The sequence below is a fragment of the Pleurodeles waltl genome, chromosome 10 (assembly GCF_031143425.1).
Source record: "Pleurodeles waltl isolate 20211129_DDA chromosome 10, aPleWal1.hap1.20221129, whole genome shotgun sequence".
In the NCBI taxonomy this organism is placed as follows: domain Eukaryota; kingdom Metazoa; phylum Chordata; class Amphibia; order Caudata; family Salamandridae; genus Pleurodeles; species Pleurodeles waltl.
The window spans coordinates 921307381-921324471 of NC_090449.1; the positions used below are offsets into that span (position 1 = coordinate 921307381).

At 43.0% G+C, this 17091-nt stretch overlaps 1 protein-coding gene across 4 annotated transcripts in view; it reads left to right on the top strand.

Moving 5' to 3' along the window:
* Nucleotides 1-3981: 3981 nt before the first annotated feature.
* TMEM196 (transmembrane protein 196) overlaps nt 3982-17091 on the top strand; it is a 297345-nt gene continuing 284235 nt past the window's right edge. For 3 of the 4 annotated variants that reach the window (XR_011199188.1, XM_069211688.1, XM_069211690.1), the window contains exon 1: nt 3982-4909. Coding sequence is in view for 3 of the 4 variants with exons in the window: in XM_069211688.1 (XP_069067789.1) it covers nt 4745-4909 (165 nt within the window). In the remaining variant the exon portion in view is untranslated. The remainder of the gene's footprint in view (nt 4910-17091) is intronic. The other variant, XM_069211689.1, reaches the window with a different exon arrangement.

Consider the following 17091-nt stretch of genomic DNA (forward strand, 5'->3'; position numbering starts at 1 on the left):
CTCCTGATCATCCTGGAAAAGAAGACTTAACAGAAAATTATTCCCCACACCTAGGCTCCTTTCTGGGCAAAGCCCCTTAAGCTGCTTAAGTTGTTGGAAGGTATTGCCCTTATAGGGAGTCCCCATGACTTTAGATCTAGGCCCAGCAGTAGACATGATGTAGTGTGAGTGTTAGAGTAGTGTAAGTGAAATGAAAACCTACTCTACCTAACTTATAGTCTCTCAGGAAAGGAAGGTAAGAGACTAGACCCCTGTACCTAGGTATGTGTGTATAGCTCTAGGTACGGAGTATTCTTTCCTGTGGAAAGCACCTGTGACAGAGTGATAAGGCAATTGCAAGTACTTATCCCACCACAGCACCACCAATGTAGGAGGCTGGTCTGGTTTGTAGTGGGTATCAAAGGTACTGACACCTTACACCGGGTTCAATGATCCCTTATTAGTGAAATGTAGTCAGTGTCTAGAGGCCAGGCTATCTGGGTGTAGTGTAGATTAGCAGCCAAGGCCTAACTAGGAGACATGGAAAGCTCATGCAATGCCACTGTAGTCACAAAGTACTTACACACATGAATGAAAATGCTCAGTGTTACAAAAATGAAGGTACTTTATTTTGGTGACACAAATGCCAAAAATACCTTAGACACTATACTCCTTTAGGAGATAAGTAATATACCCAGTATATCCACTATAATGCAGAATTAGCTGTAAAAAAAGTTAGAAAACAGTGACAATAGTGAAAATCACAATAGTTAGAAATGGGCCTGGGGGAACACAAACCATATACTAAGAAAGTGGAATGAGAAAGTTGGTTTCCCACCTAGGTAAGTGTAGTGTGTAGAAGGGTGCTGGGAGTATTAGAAAACACCAAAGGTACGTAATAGAACCCAGCCCAGAGCCCACGAAAGCAGGAGTAAATTACAGTAACTTTCATAGAACACACAAGAACACAAGAAAGAAGATTATGCAAGAAACAGAAAAGACTGCAAGACGCCAACAATGGATTCCTGGATCTGAAGACCTGTGGAAGAAGGAGACCAAGTCCAAGAAGCTCTGAAGAGTCCAGGAAGAACAGGAGCCCCTGCTAAACCAGATAAAGGTACAAAAGAGAAACCACTGGTGAGGAACAACAGTCAGTATTGCACCCAAGAAGACAGAAGCGGGTTCCTGGTTGGTGCAGAAGATGTCCCACGCTGGATGGATGAATGTAGTCAGCTTTGCTTTACTGGATTCTGCCATCAAGCCCTGGCACACACAAAGCATGCGGTTAGCAGAAAATGGCACTGCCCGGGACCAGGAGGGACCTGGTGGCCTCTACCCAGGAGGGGGAAACAGAGGGAGTATCAGCAACTCAGAGAGCCCTCAGAAGGCCAGACAGCATGTACAGGAGTCCCACAGAAAAGGGACAAAGAAGGTGCAAAAGGAAGCCCATGCACCACTACACAAAGGGGTCCCATGCCGCCGGAGAACCACTCAGGAAGCTGTGCATCACAGCATAGAATGCTGGGGGCCAGAGCTGCACAGTGCACAAAGAACTTCGTGGAAGGATGTCAACAAGCCTTGGCAGCTGCAAAACATGTGGTGCATGGGGTACTGTCTTGCGTAGGGAGGCAATGTCTTACTTCCACCAAAATTGGACAGTTGGAGGTCTGGACCATTGGGACCACTTCAGTCCACCACCCTTGTTGCTGGATCCACGCACTTCTTTAGGAGAGGGGACCCAAGCCACTGGTTGTTGCTGCAAAGGGGTGCCTGCTGAAGCAGGGAAGTGACTCCTTCACTTCAAGGGAGATTCCTTTGTTCTTCTGGTACAGCCAGAAGACAGGCAGTCCTCGGAGGGTGCACAACCTGGAAAAAGTTGCAGTTGCTTGCAGGAGCTGAAGATACAATGTTGCAGAAGTCGTCTTTGCTTCTTTTTTTGTAGTTTGTAGAGTTCCTGGAGGGCACAGGTGCAGTTTCTTCGGTAAGAAGGTGAAGTAAAGGATGCAGAGAATTCCTGCTGGAGTCTTGCAATCCAAATCTGAAGAACCACTCAAGAGAGAGACCCTAAATAGCCCTGAAAGTGTGATTGTTCAGCTACACAGGTAAGCACCGATCAGGGGCAAGCTCTGATGTCACCTGCTGGCACTGGCCACTCAGATGCTCCCAGAGTGCCCTGCCAACTTGGAATCCAAGATGGCAAAACCCAAGGAGACTCTGGAGGAGCTCTGAACACCACACCTGGGGTGGGGGATGGACAGGGGAGTGGTCACTCCCCTTTCCTATGTCCAGTTTTGCACCAGAGCAGGGACTGGGGATCCCTGAAGTGGTGTAGACTGGATTATGCAAGGGGGTACCATTTGTGCCCTTCAAAGCATTTCCAGCAGCTCCGGGAGGCTACCCCTCATGCCTGTAACTCCTGTTTCCAAGGGAAGAGGGTGTAACATCCCTCTCCCAAAGGAAATCCTTTGTTCTGCCTTCCTGGGCTTGAGTTGCTCAAGCAAGAGGCGGGCAGAAACCTGTCTGTGAGGTGGCAGCAGCTGGGGCTGCCAGAGAAACCTCAGAAGGTGGTAATGGCAGTACTGGGGGTCCTCTAAGGAGCTCCCAGAGTGCATGGAATCATACATCTGATGCTGACAAAAGCGTTGGGGTATGATTCCAACATGTTTGATACCACACATGGCCATATTTAGAGTTGCCATTGTGAAGCTGTACATAGGTAGTGACCTATGGATAGTACATGCATAAAATGGCGTCCCTGCACTCACGAAGTCCGGGAAAACGGCCCTGGGCAACATGGTGGCACCTCTGCTAGTGCAGGGGTATCCTCACACACAGGTACTCTGCATGCAGCCTTTAAGGTTGGAAGGCCTGACATATAGACTTATAAGTGACCTGGTGTAGTGTAAACAGCAGTGAAAGAGGGCAAGTACCATTTCACACAGGCTGCAATGGCAGTCCTGTAGAAGCCTTTGCATGGGCTCCCTATGGGTGGCAAAAGAAATGTTGCATCCCATAGGGATCCTCTGGAACCCCAATGCCCTGGGTACCTAAGTACCATATACTAGGGACTTATAAGGGGTGACCAGTATGCAAATTTTCGGTGAAATACTGGGTTACCAGTATGCAGTGACAACATTTAGAGGAGAGAGAGCATAAGCACTGGAATCCTGGTTAGCAGGATCCCAATGACACGGTCAAACACACTGACATTAGGCAGAAATTCGAGGTAACATGCCAAAAAGAGGGTACTTTCCTACACTCCTACACCCAGATGAGTAGTGGAAGTAAGGCAATGTTGGGGTGCTCTATCCTTTGTCACTGTATATCTACTGCACTAATGACAGGTTTTACCCAGATTTTCGCAAACTGTAACTAGATCTGCTTGTGCATAAGGCAGAGCTTAAACCCGCGGTTAAAATCGATGTTAAAAAGGATGTGCGCCAGCCAATAATATTCAATTTAATATGTGCGATTCCCCTAAGTTTGGTTGCCTCTTTTCAAGATATAACTAATCTGCAGGCTCCTTATTCAATGCCCTCAAACCCTGAAATAAAACGAGGGAGCCCATGGTTGTCTTCGCGGGATGTTTCCAGTAGAAACGTCCTTGGCTTTACCGCCTCTCACCCACACCTCAGTTCTAGATGACTGATTTCCGCCACTTACTCTCCTATGACAAATGATTCATCGGGTTCTTCATTTCCTCCATGAGGCTTTACAGATAATCAACCGCCTCCATCCGGCGTTCCCTTACAATAACTTAATGCAAAGGCATTCAAGCCGCTTCCCCTGCTTTTCAGGGAAAGACTTCCATAAATCACCCAAGACAGAAGTGATGTGTTGTTTTCAAATTAAAAAGAGTACTTGGATTGCATTTATCAGTTTGTTGTGGTTGCCTCCGGAATTCACACCAGTAAATACGCGGTTTGAATCCGTCTATGACAGAGTCCACGCCACGTTTCCCACCTTTCCCAAACTGCTTTCGAAAGGCGTGCGAGGAGGCAGAGTACTTTCCTTTTTCCAAAACGGTAAGACCTTGAAGGCATCCAGCTCTGCCAACTCCATGTGGCATTTTCCTTCTCTGTTTCCACTATGAGTAAAATTCTCCCGTGACTCGACAAAGTTGTTGAGTGAATAATCAGCGTGAGGCGAAGTGCAGCTATGCAAACAGTAAAAGAGCGGAGGGCGCATATACTTTTCCTAAAGCCACTTTCGTCTCTGCGGAGGAGCCGTACCTAATCCCCTTTCCAGAGCTGCAGAACTAATGGGCGTCCTGTCTAATGGGCACAGTGATAGCAATTCTGAGCAAATCACGAATGCCACTGGAGTGTGCGGGTACTTTCCACGCGGTCGCCTGCGGGCTCCCATGAACACCCTCCCCAGCTTCCACAGGGTCCCGTTTCCTATCGGCTCCGTGCCTCCAGGCCAGCAGACGCTGCTGCTGAATTGAAGTCACCCACCCTGCTCAGGCCTGGCGCGCGTGGGAATTACATCAGACCTTGGACAGCGCCAATCAAACTCTGCCCTGCTTCGCATTCAGTGAGGCTTGCAGCGAGGACACCGGCCACCTCGGGCGCGCCGCAACAATACATGCTTTTGTCGCTCAAGAGCGAGGCTCAGATATTCTGCATTGAACTCGTCTTTAATATGTGCTGCTGCTGACAGAGGAATAAAAGTTTGCAGCTGAAGGCTAGAGACAGAAGACGCAACCTGCAAGGCGTGTTTGGTTTCTTTTCCCGGAACTGGAAGGGATGATGACCGCGGGAGGATGTGCACCAGCGGTCAGATCATCGGCGGTCTCCTGGCACTCTCCGTGCTGGAGATAGGGCTGGGGGTGTCCAGCGTGGTGGTGGGTGCAGTCACCTTCATCAAGGTGCGGACGGAGCAGAAGCCTCAGCTGGGAGACTCCTCTCCGGTATGGAGCGGGCTGTGTGTACGTTCTCCATTTCATTACTTTTAACTCTTGACAGTGTGCCATTGTGTACTACTAAATACCGCTCTGGTCAGTTCGCACTGCTTGGAACGGGTGTGTCCCGTGTGCTTGTGAATCCCCTTCTCATGTGTGCTTTCTTAAGTATAACTTTATTTCTGTCATTCGTGTAAAAGTATTTTTGAGCGATTTTTTTTTATAAAATATGCGTTGGCATTCTGAAACATTATTCCGGGCGAGCACACTATACTCGTTCGGGGAAATTTATTCATCTTTCATTCTATCAGATGTTGATGTTTACCATGTTTTGGTGCGTTATTTTACACCAGTGTGTAGCAGTTATTGAACCTTGTCTTAGGCTTGGATTTTAATATATGTGTCCATAAAGGGAGCTTAATCTGTGCTAGGGTTGCATGTGGTGGTAACAACCATAGTTTTTGGTATAGGATTTATTTTTCATCATCAGACTTTGTGAACAAGAGCGATAAAGACGGAATAGAAAAATAAGGTGGAATAGAAAGAGATAAACAGGAACAACGAGAGAAAGGGCTGTAAAAGAAGATGTAAGAGAGAAAATAGAGACATGAAGTGTAGGGTAGTGGCAAAAAAATATTATGCTGTAGAATTAGGACAAAGCATTCTCCTTTGAGTCCCAGATTCCCCTACCCCGCACCACTGGGATTAAGCAACACCTGTGGAAGGCTCCTAAGAAAACCTTTAAACATTTGAACTTATTTTTTTTTTTTCTTTTACAAAAATTAAGCACTGATCAATGATCAAAGGATGTCATACAAGTCTGCCCATCAGTTGATCTTACCTACATCCAACCATCATTGGTAGGTGGACCAAAGGGGGAATACAGTATCTTGGGCCCCATGTAGCAGTCCTGCTCGTGAACCATGTATGGTAAGTCTGCACACTGACTGGTTTGCGAAGGGGAATGCAAGTAGCAATGCAACCTATTTACTTGTAGGTCGTATCCCAAATTTTCTATTCACGGGGTTAGGTGGGGGTCAGAGATAGCCTAACTAATGAATATTAATTTGGCATGTTACAATTTACAACACAGAGTGAATGGAGGGATGCAGCCCTGCAAGGGACAACCAGCATCCGTCCTTACATTTGCTTTCCAAAACAGGAAATATATTTTTTAAAGGAGCCTGTGTCCATTAACTTTGTTACAAAATATGTTTCCCTTTTGGGAAGACATCAGAGGGGGAGGGCAGTGATTCACTGCCTGCTCTCTCCGAGGCTGCTGACATGATTCACAATGGGCTTCCCCTTTGCGAATCCCCAGTCACAAACCACTGATACGTTCCTTTCCAAATCACAAATAGGAGGGCACCTCTTTCTTACCCCTTCATATTTGCGATTCAGAAAGGATCACAGCAGCCGTTTTTTTAGGTCACAAATAATTGTCTGAGTCATAAAAGGGGTTTGAATTTAAAGAAAAGCCCTAATTCCTTTTGCTAGCATAAACCCTGAGATTTTGCAAATTGCAGGCTTTGCAATTGCAAAGTGCTTAGTACATCAAGCCCCTTGAACAATGGTACAGTAATAGTGTATTTTATAAATAGCTGCTTACATTAAAATATAAACTCATACAACTATTTAGCACAGATATGTTTTCTATTTAGTTACTCCCTATACACAACTAGTCTCTTTGGTATTGCAGGGCAAGAACATGCTTCAAACAATATCACAAACGTGTCTGAATTTCTGCTGTCAATGGTACTTGTCCTGGCTTGTTTGACAGTAATATATGACAGATATTTCAACTTCGTATAATTAAGAGTGAATGAATCACACCAGTAAATTGTAGACTGTATAGGAGGACCCAGGAGATAAACACTCATCACTGATCTGATCTTCAGAATACTTACGATTTCAACTTACTCTTTGGTCTGGTCCCACCAGGCAGGAGTCCTCTGCATCCCGTTTTGGCCAACTAGATTGGCTTTAAAGGTGATCAGTCTTGTGGTCTGAAATCCAGCATTCCTAAACCAGGGTGTTTAGTGATCCTGAATAGAAAGCTGCAGTAGTGCTTCATTTCTGCCTGTTGTTACTGGTGGTGGACACAGGCACTCATTTGAGGGGCCTGGGAAATATACTCAGATCAGCCCCACTCTGCTAGAATGGGGTCATGGATGAGGCAGTTGCAGCCCATGCAGCTTTTAATGCAGCCCCCTACTGAGCAGTATACCAGAAAAATGGAAAGCAGAATGACTGGTTTGCAGGGCTTAATTTGTGTCAGTGGTATCAGATGGTGGCAAGGGCACTCATTCTGGAGATCAAGACTAATTTTTCAGCTTTAAACCTTGATCCAGGATATCAGAGAGAAAGACTCTGAAGGAATAACAAAGGGGGAAGAGAAAGCTAAGAAAAATATTGACAAATTGCAATTGTAGGGAATCTGCAAGATTTATATAAAGAGACAGTAAATGGAGGGTAGGGAGAGAAACAGATGAAAGATGTGAGAGAGACTAGCAGCCTTGCTATTCAGCTACCGCTACATTTGGCAGTACGAGCGGTAGGCACCTAAGAAAAACATAGGGCCCATGCATTTATTTTTTCTGACACATTATGAAAGCAGCCACGGGCAGTTTTGAGCAACAAAGTAACAAGAGCCAATGTTGCCACTTCTATCCTCGGAGATCGGTTTCACAAGGCAATATTTTTGTAAAATACTAGTTGTAAGAAAATAGAAACAATGTTGCAAGTTATGTGGGCACAGAAAATACACATTCACTTTTCTGTTACCCACACCTATGGAGAAAATTCCACCATCCAACACAGGAACAGATGATATTGTTTAAAAAATAACCCAAACTGAAAATGTCTTATGAAGATACTTTGAGCGGGTAGGCTCTTTCATAATGGTGGGCGTTGGGGGGAACTGGAAATGCATCTATGACAAACAAATCCCACACTGATGAATGAAGTTCCTGATACTCAAACTCTTAAGACAATATGTAATGGGCTTTTTGTGGAGTTGGGCGGTAACAGAAATTCAACTGATTTGTGGAAAAAGTGTTCACTCCAGATAAGGTTCCACCAGTGGAATTTACACCATCTAAACACCCCCACGGTGGAAGAAATCTCACTACTGAGTTATTCTTCAGATTTAGCACGTCATCAAAAATATGAATATTGAGCTCATAAACTGACCATAACCCTCTGTTTGAAATGTCGTTGTTTCCTCAATTCCAGAATGTATCACTTAACAAACTTTAATCAAACCTTCGGTATTTCACTTTGTTTTCAGCACCTTTAGTGGGAACTTTTAAATTTGCGTTAGGAAGATCATAACGCTGGTGAGCCATCCATGTTTGCATTCATGCATTTATATAATGTATAAATAAGTGATGTCGAGGAAAGGACAGTAATTAGTTAATCCAGGCATACAGAAGAGAATGTCTTGCTAGTGCCCTGATCAACAGCCCTTGCAGTGTTGAGCTTGGCTTACCAAGTTCCAAAGTCAGGATGAGGCAGCAACATTGCACACCTGTAATTGCCCAGTACTGGATGTATTTATAAGGCCAAAGGGAAAACACTGTAGTATGTCTATTAATATCCCTTACCGGCAGCGCATTGAAAGTGCTTTCTGCTGAGACAAGAGATCTGCTGGGAATAGCAGGCCTCCAAATCAGCAGAACGCAATACACAGTGGGCGCCACTGTGACTCCTGTCCTTCAAAGGCACAGCAGTCAATCAGGAAGTGGGGGGGGGGGGCAACATACACACCGGGCGGCCGAAAATCAGGCCAGGAGGACCTGTGCGCAGATAATACTGAATTATCTGCTTCATGCAACTTCCATATTAAAAGGAGGCCATCACACACAGATCTCATTTTCATTATTACTGGAACTTCCACTCATACCGGATAGGGCGCAAAGCAAGGTTTTCAATTGCACTCCCTTTATCAAGGCCCTGACATACATGCTCGAAAATGTGCACAGGGAATGCTAGTGGACATTTTGTGAGTTCCAATTACCTTTATGGCATGCAGTAAGTCATTAAAATTGTCAATGGAGTCAGTGGAACACATAGGGGGTCATTCCGACCGCCGGGGCACAACAGGCTGGCGGTGCCCCGCAGGGCATTCTGACCGCAGCGGTTTGGCCGCGGTCAGAACAGGGAAACCGGCGGTGTCCCGCCGGTTTTCCGATGCCCTGATGAATCCCCCATGGCGGCGCAGCTTGCTGCGCTGCCATGGGGCATTCCGACCCCCTCACTGCCATCCTGTTCCTGGCGGTTCCGACCGCCAGGAACAGGATGGCGGTGAGGGGTGTCGTGGGGCCCCCGTAAGCGGGCCCCACATAGAATTTCAGTGTCTGCATTGCAGACACTGAAATTCGCGACAGGTGCAACTGCACCCGTCGCACCCTTCCCACTACGCCGGCTCCATTCGGAGCCGGCGTCCTCGTGGGAAGGGGTTTCCCGCTGGGCTGGCGGGCGGCCTTCGGAATGACCCCCATAATGAGCAACTTTGAACTGCTTTGTGTTGCCGCATATTGCACACTTTTATGTTCTGTACTGTTTTAATAATATATGCAAGTTTCAACTAAGACAAAGTAGTACATATTTATAAATGCGCTTTATTTTTGCCATTCGGTTATAATTCGTAATGTGATTTATAGTTTCGATGCCTGATCGAAACATAATGGGACATTCGCTATGCTGCACTGTTCGCTTAGAACTAATAGGCTACTTGCGGCAACTTTTGGTCTTTAAAAATGACAAACATTAGCTCACATAATAACATTCCATTCTACAACACAGCCTGTGCGATCACAGCAGTGAACTTTGTATGCTTTGCTGTATAACCCTAAGAGATGGTCAAGGGTAATAGGTGATGTGCTCTTCTACCAGACAGGCATCTCTTACTACGAGCCTCTCCCGATCCTTCCTAGCCCCACTGATTCAACTCTCTTACTTTGGAAATATTTTAAGATCGGAATAGCTGCATTTCTTGTAAAGAATGCAGCACTTTGATTTTGGAATTTACTTACTAGCACAAAACCCATAAACCAGAGATGGAGGATGAATCCCTGTGGTGAATAGAAGTTAAAATGACAAGAAAAAACTGAAATCATCTCAAGGAATACATTCATTTGAAAGGAAACTCTGTAACATAGTTTCAGATGTAGTGGGCTGAAGGCAAATCCTGCATTTGGGGGTCATTGGAGAGAGACTCTGCAATTGCTTGGGAGGCAACCTACAAGATGCAGTTGGAGCTGGAAAAAACATTAAAGCACTCAGTGTGCTGTTCGATAAATACTAGACCCTGAGAGCCAATATGCTTTGAAAAGCAAAATACAAATTGAACTCAGCCTCACTTTGAAAGTGGAATTGACCTTATCCAGGATCAATTCAAAGAATCATGATCCTAGGACAATGCTGGAGAAGTGCTGGCTATGCAGGTAGAAAAATAGCATCAGTCCACCTTATCAGCAAGGACAAAGGAGGTATTCTGGTTCATCGCCAGTGGAGATTTCTGAGGAATTTACTTATTGCTTTGCCACCTCGTACATTTCAGAGAATGACAATTTTCTAACGCCTGTAAAAAAATTCTAGATTAACTGGATCATGCCCGATTTGATGTTGCAATTGCTGATGAAATCAACAACGTGAATTCAAGAATGGTGCAGGGGATGGATTCCCAATTAAGTTCTACAAAATCAACTACTGTAATTATCACCTTACTCTACAAGGTCTTCAGAAAAACTGCATGAAGTAATTTGTTGCAATCTGAATTCAACAAAACATTTCCGTGATCCCTAGGACAAGAAGAGATGCACTTTTGTGTACACATTTCAGATCAACTTCTTTTTATTAAATATGGATATCAAAAGCTTGGCCAAGGTGTTAGACTCCAGATTGAAGACTGTGATTTCTTTTCTGATACACAAAATTCAGATAGGTGTAATTCCTGGCAGATCTTCCAAGAATCACATGAGGATGCTGGTACAATTTATGTGGTAAGTGTGAGATGACCACCATGACTAGGTGGCCATATCCTTGGATACTTTGAACAGGGTGAAAGTGCATATCATGTCGAATCATGGACAGGCTGGAATAAGATTGAAATTATTACAACATTTTGGATGGTTGCATAAAACTCAATATCCTCTGTCAACTGTTGAGGCTTCTTTTCTGGGCAACTAAAGATTCATAGAGGTACTAGACAGGGCTTTGCCCTATCCTTCCTATTCTTCCTGCTGGCGATAGGACCACTGGTAATTGCCATTAGACGGGCATCAGAATTCAAAGTTACAACTGCAGCACTGGAGAATTGAACCTGTATCTATATGCAGATGACACTTTGATTGTTGACCCAGAATCCTAATTGCCAGCACTTCTTGGCACTTTTTGAAAATTCACACTTCTGTCTGGATATAAAATAAATTGTACAAAAAGGGAGGCACTACTGCTGACTGCTGACTCCTCATGTATACCACTGCATTGTTTTTTAACCAACATTCAATTATAACAAACAGCAATGTCCCTTTGGACAAATCAATGAATGTCTTTGCAAGTTAAACTAAGATATAACTGTGGATGTGGAAAAGAGGGCAAACACTCAAAATGTTATTAGATTCCAGGTTTGTGTAAGTTTTTTATATGATACCATTCCACATTTCATATACATTATTGACTTGTTGACACAGAGGTAAAGAAACACATCTGGGATAGAAAAGAACTGCTCCTGAAAATGCCATGAATATATACTTCAGCAACTCTGGCTGGTGTGTGTTTCCCATATACTGAGATGCATAATGAAGCACAAAATTATCCCAACTGGCTTTGCACTATTAGCTACAAAATGACGTTGATAGAATGGGTGAATATTGAGAAACATTTGATGAAAAGCCTGATAAGACCAGCAATTCTGAACAGAAGACAGAAGTTGTCCTGGGATTCTGATAACCCAATATTCCAGGGAACGGACCAATTTTTCCTTTACTTATTTATCAGTAAGGATGAATGGCTTCTTACACTTGCATGCCCCAGTATGGAATAATTCAGAACTACTTGCACATGGACAACCTTTCTCTTAGCTAGAGTTTTCAACCAAAGGCCTCTTGACTTAGGAACTAATTATATGTGAGCATCTCTCAAAGCCCTTCCGCAGGAGAAATTTCGAGTTCTTTTGATAGAGAACTGGAGATACATATAACCTAAACCTTGCCAACCAGACAAGCTGGGCAATATGCCCTTCAGCATTGCAAAATCCATACTTCATGTTTCCTTACAAAGGCAATGTTCTGGGGCCCATATTTATGACAAAATTTTGCAATACAGTGCAGCAAGCCACTTTGCTCTACCGTGTCTCTTGGACAGGGCAGGAATGAGCTATATTTAAGGAGTGCAGGTCATTCATGTCATTTCCTTCTGCATTGGCACACAGTGGGCTGCCCAGCACCAATATAGGTGTAGTGAATCAGTTTTAATTCCTCACTGGGCACAGGAGAAAGCTTAGCTATCAGCTTGCAGGCCTGTTGCCCTTTTTACCTAGTAACCTTTTACCTACTTAGCATGCTCTGTTTTATCCTATTTATTTAATTATTTCTTTTAGTACTTTGCAACTGCCTACATTTTATAAGAAATGTTCTCAATTCTGAGAAGGTGTCATTATCAATGATATACATAGGTATTGTCATCATGTCCCTTTCACTGTTATGTTTGAGAGGAACATTGTGCATACTTGTTAGGGATTGTTTATATAATTTCCAACACAAGTCTGCTACTTTATCAGTTGTTTAGGAACATATCTGCATCATGGATCCTACATGAGCTGTATAAATATACCTCACACAGACAAAGGCCGTTAGAGGGGTTCCTTCCAGATGCCATCTATGCAGCACATCACCTTGCTGCAGAACTCAACCTTCGTATCATCACGGAGTCTGACCTATATACTTTATTCCAAGGTAACCAGGAATCGGCGGTCCTTCTATTGGACATTGTACTGGCAGATTAGGGTTTATCCTACCTAGCTCTTGATAGGGAAGAAATCGATTTTTCTTTGTTAGGAATTTCATAACATATATTCATTGCAATAAGGTCGGGATTTTCATATTCACAATTCTCATCTTTTGCTTCTATTATTGCTCATTATCATAATCATTGCAATTCATGCATTTTACTGTAGGTTGCAGTCTTTTCAATAAATATATTGAGAACTCTCTTTCATCTCCTTCATTTCCTATGTGTGTATGAGGCTTATTGCTAACAAGAGAAAAGGAAAACTTCAGTTTCACCATGACCCCCCTGAGAAGTTGCATCTAGAGACCATGCTGAAGGCTGCCAATAATTACCTTTACTGTCTACATTTAGTGAGGGATTGCTTGTGAGCCAGGAGGGCTGGGCCAACAGTTGTGACTTGTTGTAGGAGTGACTCAGTCCCCTACAAACACAAGTGCTGTCACCCCTAAACCTGCAGTCTCACTAAGGAGAAAGAGTCCAACTACAACATAGGCACACATGCAACATGGTGCAAGGGTTTCTGCATTGCATGCAGGTTTGTTTTTGTGCAGAAAGGGCCACCTTCCTGCACAAAAACAATCCTTGGAGGGGGTTTCCTCTTCCTATGTGTGCTGCAGAATGTAGCCTACATAGAAAGAGGAAAAAACGAGGAGAAATAATTATATTTCTCCTTGTTACACCTCCCCAGGGAAGGCATAAGGTTTTGATGCATCCCAAAGTTAACATGGCCTTGTAAGTCTGGGGATGTGTCACAATCCATCCGTGTTGCATGGGCACACCCACCACAATGCCCATGGAACACCTCCCTAATGCAGAGTAAGGCAGCACAGGGATTTGTGCTACCTTGCCTTACTCCATATCTATGAGGCTATTCAAAGCCACGCAAAGTGGCTTGGCATGGCCTCATAGACATGACTGAAAGATTTGTCCCACCGTTGCATCACAATATGTGATGCAACAGCAGTGCAAGGGGGCTCATAAATATGACCCCAGATGTCGATAAGTTTTTTTTATGGTAAACGGATTCCAAATTATTTTTTAAGCATAAAGATGGACCATCATCCCAACACACCTAACAAAAATCATATGATAAAAACCTCGAGATTGGGCTTTGTGTTTTTTCTTGATTCTGAAAGTTATTCGTCTTTTTTTCCTTCTAGGTCATGTCTACTGTTCTTTGTTCCTTGCTTGGGAAAGCTAAGCAAATCAAGCACTTTTGAGACATGACTAAGACATTATCAAACTGTTATAGGTAAACTGCTCCCAGAAATCATAAGCAAATAATATTACCTGGGTAGTAGCTCTGTTAGTTTTCACACTATCACCAAATAGATCAGAGAGTCAGACAATTTCACGGTTCAAGGTTTGTTATCCACGTTCAGAAACAGAGATAAGACAAAAGATATTGGTGGCACTGTTTGACTCTAAGAAAAGCCAGTAGTGATGTGCATTGTCTATATGATTAGATACATCATCACTACCTCTTGACTTTGATTATATATCAACTGTGGTTAGATCACTATTTAAAAAATGAGTAATGTACAATGACATAAGATTGTTCGCTTTGAGATTTTGAATTTTTTTACATCCTCCATCTGACTTTATAGTTGGTTACTAGTATGTGTTTAGATAGACAGGAAACACCCTCTGTTGGGCTGGATGGGATTAGTAAGGCCACATGATAAGATGTGGATTAGGCACTTTTTTCAATGTATTATTTTATTTATTATTCTTTTATGTATGCTTCCTAATTTAGGATTATATGATTTTACATTTTGCTTAGTGGTAATACCTGTTAAGCAACCCTTTTCTGGTTAGAATTGTCTCACAGTTTCATCGTAAACTTGCTGGACATAACTGAAAATCCTTCAATTTTAGAGCTTCTGATCATCCAACGTAAGTGTTATACATAGCGTGTTGATTTTTTTGGATATATTCTTTGGAACGTTCTATATCATAATGGATGTGATCCTGAGAACTGGTTGGGATTTACTGACTAGAGATCCTATGGTTTACATTTATTTCATTATGCTCTCTTGGACATCACTGTTATACTGAAATTTGTGTGAAAAACTAAATGCTAATAAATAATTGTTCTCAATAAATGTACATTCCTTGGCAAAATAAAAATCAGTCAGCCAGGTTAGATGACGAGCAAAATCTCTCATACAACGAAATGAGGTGCAGAATGTGAGACCTATGGAGCAGACTTGGCAAATAATTTTAACAAAATATATATTAGATGACAGTGGTTAGAGAAATGCAAAACAAAAGATGGGAAAGTCTGCAAAGGACCCAGTGTGTCCGTTATGATTGCTGATATAAAGGAACACAATTTACTAATTTCCCATCTTAAAATCAAGATTCCACATAAGAGCAAAGGTATTACTTTTGCAAATTAGAGGACAATAATTTCCAATCCAAAATCAAAGTCACCAAACCGCCTATGTTATATTGGCTCCGCTGATGGCACAGAGATTCCCACTTAACAGGCTGGTGCCTCTGAATTCAGCAGACGGTCCTCTGCCGGCGGAATGGTTCAATGACCTGACAGTCAAGAGGGCTGCCTTTCCCGGTCTGAATGCCCCCAAGTGTATACTTTCACATGTAGTAACTGTAATATACATTACTCTAGCCACAGTGAGTGCAACACCAGTTTAGTAGATACAATCTCCTTCATTGTAAAGAAGAGTCTGTCTCAGTACTGTAAATATCAATTCCATCTTACAGAGCTCAAGCAGGGAAAGTCTGTGTCCTAGCCACAGTTCAGAGCTACAGGTCTATCATGCTTCATAGCAGAGCAATGTCCTGCACAGATTGTGTATGAAGGTTCGTACATGTGTTTTGCTATGACAACTTCAGTTTAGGTACTTGTTCTCCTTGCTAACTTCAGGGGTAGATTTACCATTCTTTCACGTAAACCAGTGCAGCAAGGCAACTTTCTCTGATGCAGCAGAAGCTTAAGCAAACAAAACATGAAACGTGAAGGCATCTGAAGGCTTACAAGAAAAAGGCTTAAAGTCCCACAATGGCACAAACACATACCAAGCAAACCGGCTCAATAGGGTAAAAACAGATATTTATTTAACAAAAGAATACTTATAATTCGCTAAAGAGTTGCTGTACTAGAAATAAATATGATGCGACCCTTCTGAACAACATGCGACAATGCTAGTGTTGCACATCTGTGGTTCAAACGTTTTTCAGTTTTAATGCTCGTCAGTGGGAATGTGTGTGTAGTTATTTTTAAAGTTCTTGGTTTATTTTGCAGATGCCTGCTTAGGGTACTTTTATTAATCTCTTTTGATTATTTGTAGACATTATTTTCCTGTTCTTATGCCAGCAATGAAAGGTAAATTGGGAGATACATGAAAATATAAGAAGGATGGCCCAGATTTGTGACACGAACATTTTGGAGACTAGTGAGAAGCCAGTCCCTGTCATCAGATCAAAAAAAAAAAATGACAGTCTTGCATAATTCCCCAAATACCGAACACTAGCCACATTTAAATTGAGCCTTTAGTCTCAGTTAAAGCAAACATCGCGATTTTATCTTCTCAAGTTGTCATTCTACCCATTCTCTGCCTCTTTTCCAATCATCACTCTTATCTTCCTTTGCTCAATTATGCATATGTCACTATCCAGAAAGGCATGAAGTGGTTTTCCACACACTTTCATCTATAGCTGCACTGGCCATTGTGCCACTCTGGCATTTTCCAAGTTTACTGCAGGCAACAGTGCTGCTTTCAGGCTAGGAATGGTTTCCATGCCCTAATCCTGAAAGTACACATTGCCCCATTCCTACCATTGCCTCCTGCAGTTTGGGGATGGATGAAACATTGTTACAGGACTGTTTTTTATTTCCAGCCAGACCCTGCTTCCACCTCAGCTTCACAAGTTACTTAGCTGAATTCCTTTACACATTTTGCAGATTCCAAAGACACAACTGCAGTTTCAGTTTCAATCACCACTAGCACTATTCCGAATTCTGTAATAAGTCCTGAATCATATATGGCATAATTTACTCCCCGCTGTACATTATAAGGATATTGCAATTCAAAAAGGAGGTCCATGACCATGGGCAAGTTCCTTTAGAAGGTTGTGAAACTCCAAGGTGACTTGCAATATCTTTGTCATGTGCAACAAGGTGATTTTATTCGTTATAATACATGGACACACTATCAAATTTCCCACAA